Here is a 927-nt window from a genome sequence, read left to right as displayed (position 1 = left end):
CCCAGCCTCAGGGTGGAGACGTCTACTTGGCGACTCGTCCTGCCACAATCAGCGGCTCACGTTGACTCTGTTACAGCCTGTGTGTTTATCAGATGGAATGGGTGATGTAGAAGATGAACTCTATGTCCATGGCAGTCTGCGGCACACTGGCGTACCCTCCATGGATGACGGGGATCAGGGCGCTGTCCAGCTCGTTCATGTAGTGCTGAGGGAGAAGTCTGCCCCCAGAGCCAGCCTGGTACTCCACCTGAGAGCAGACACACACACTGATCTACTTAGTCTAACTCAACACAAGTTGTTCTGTTAAAAAGACCATCTACGTACCATATCAGCCTGTGTGGAGACGCGCAGAGAGAGCGAGTTGATGCCACAGGAGGTGAGAACAGCGAGGTGAGGAGTCAGAGCGCTGCAGGCAGCCAAAGCCATCTCCTTCTGAAACACGCTGCAGGATGGCAGAACTGACACCAGGCTGCAGTCCAGGCTCTTCAGCTGGTAGAACACCTGGAGGAACGTTCACACACACACATGAGCCACATTCCTCGTGCATGAATAACACAGTTTGCCAGATTAGTTAACTTCATCCAGGATGAATGAAAGAAACCAAAGAACCAAACTTTGAGAGGGAGCAGGACCATTTTAATCTCAAAACAGTCGGTTACCCAGTCAACTGGAGCCAGTATGTGCAGAACGTTGGACTCAATCTGTTCATTAAAAGGGAAATTCACCTCAGTGCACCTGATGGAGCGCCCATCTGACTCACACTCAGAGCCCTGCTGCACCCTCACACTGCGGACTCCGTCCAGAGGTCTCCCATCAACACCGCTCGTTCTGCTGCACAACAACAGTCACAAAATCCACATCACAGGTTTAAACTGAAACTAAACATTATTTGTTTGAAACGAGAAACTGAAAGCAGCAGAGCAGTGA

The 927-nt window shown here is 50.8% G+C and overlaps 1 protein-coding gene across 1 annotated transcript; it reads right to left on the bottom strand.

The window, feature by feature from the left end:
• Positions 1–6: 6 nt before the first annotated feature.
• Positions 7–851, bottom strand: LOC109954188 (zinc finger FYVE domain-containing protein 16-like). The gene is made up of 3 exons (XM_020589587.1): positions 726–851; positions 325–501; positions 7–247 (listed from the first exon to the last, which is right to left on the bottom strand). The coding sequence occupies exons 2-3, from the start codon at positions 424–426 to the stop codon at positions 89–91; spliced, it is 261 nt and encodes an 86-aa protein (XP_020445243.1). The 5' UTR covers positions 427–501; positions 726–851; the 3' UTR covers positions 7–88.
• Positions 852–927: the final 76 nt, after the last annotated feature.

This window comes from Monopterus albus, unplaced genomic scaffold (genome assembly GCF_001952655.1).
Source record: "Monopterus albus unplaced genomic scaffold, M_albus_1.0 scaffold4255.1, whole genome shotgun sequence".
NCBI lineage: Eukaryota > Metazoa > Chordata > Actinopteri > Synbranchiformes > Synbranchidae > Monopterus > Monopterus albus.
Note: the sequence above shows the minus strand (reverse complement) of the source record. Positions and strands in the feature narration are given on the sequence as shown.

What these genes read in the sequence shown, in the direction of transcription:
- LOC109954188 (XM_020589587.1), bottom strand. Translation starts at nt 426, where the DNA reads ATGGCTTTGGCTGCCTGCAGCGCTCTGACTCCTCACCTCGCTGTTCTC. An exon ending in TCTCCACACAGGCTGATATG is followed by an intron (nt 248 to 324) that starts GTACGTAGATGG and finishes GTCTGCTCTCAG; the next exon opens with GTGGAGTACCAGGCTGGCTC.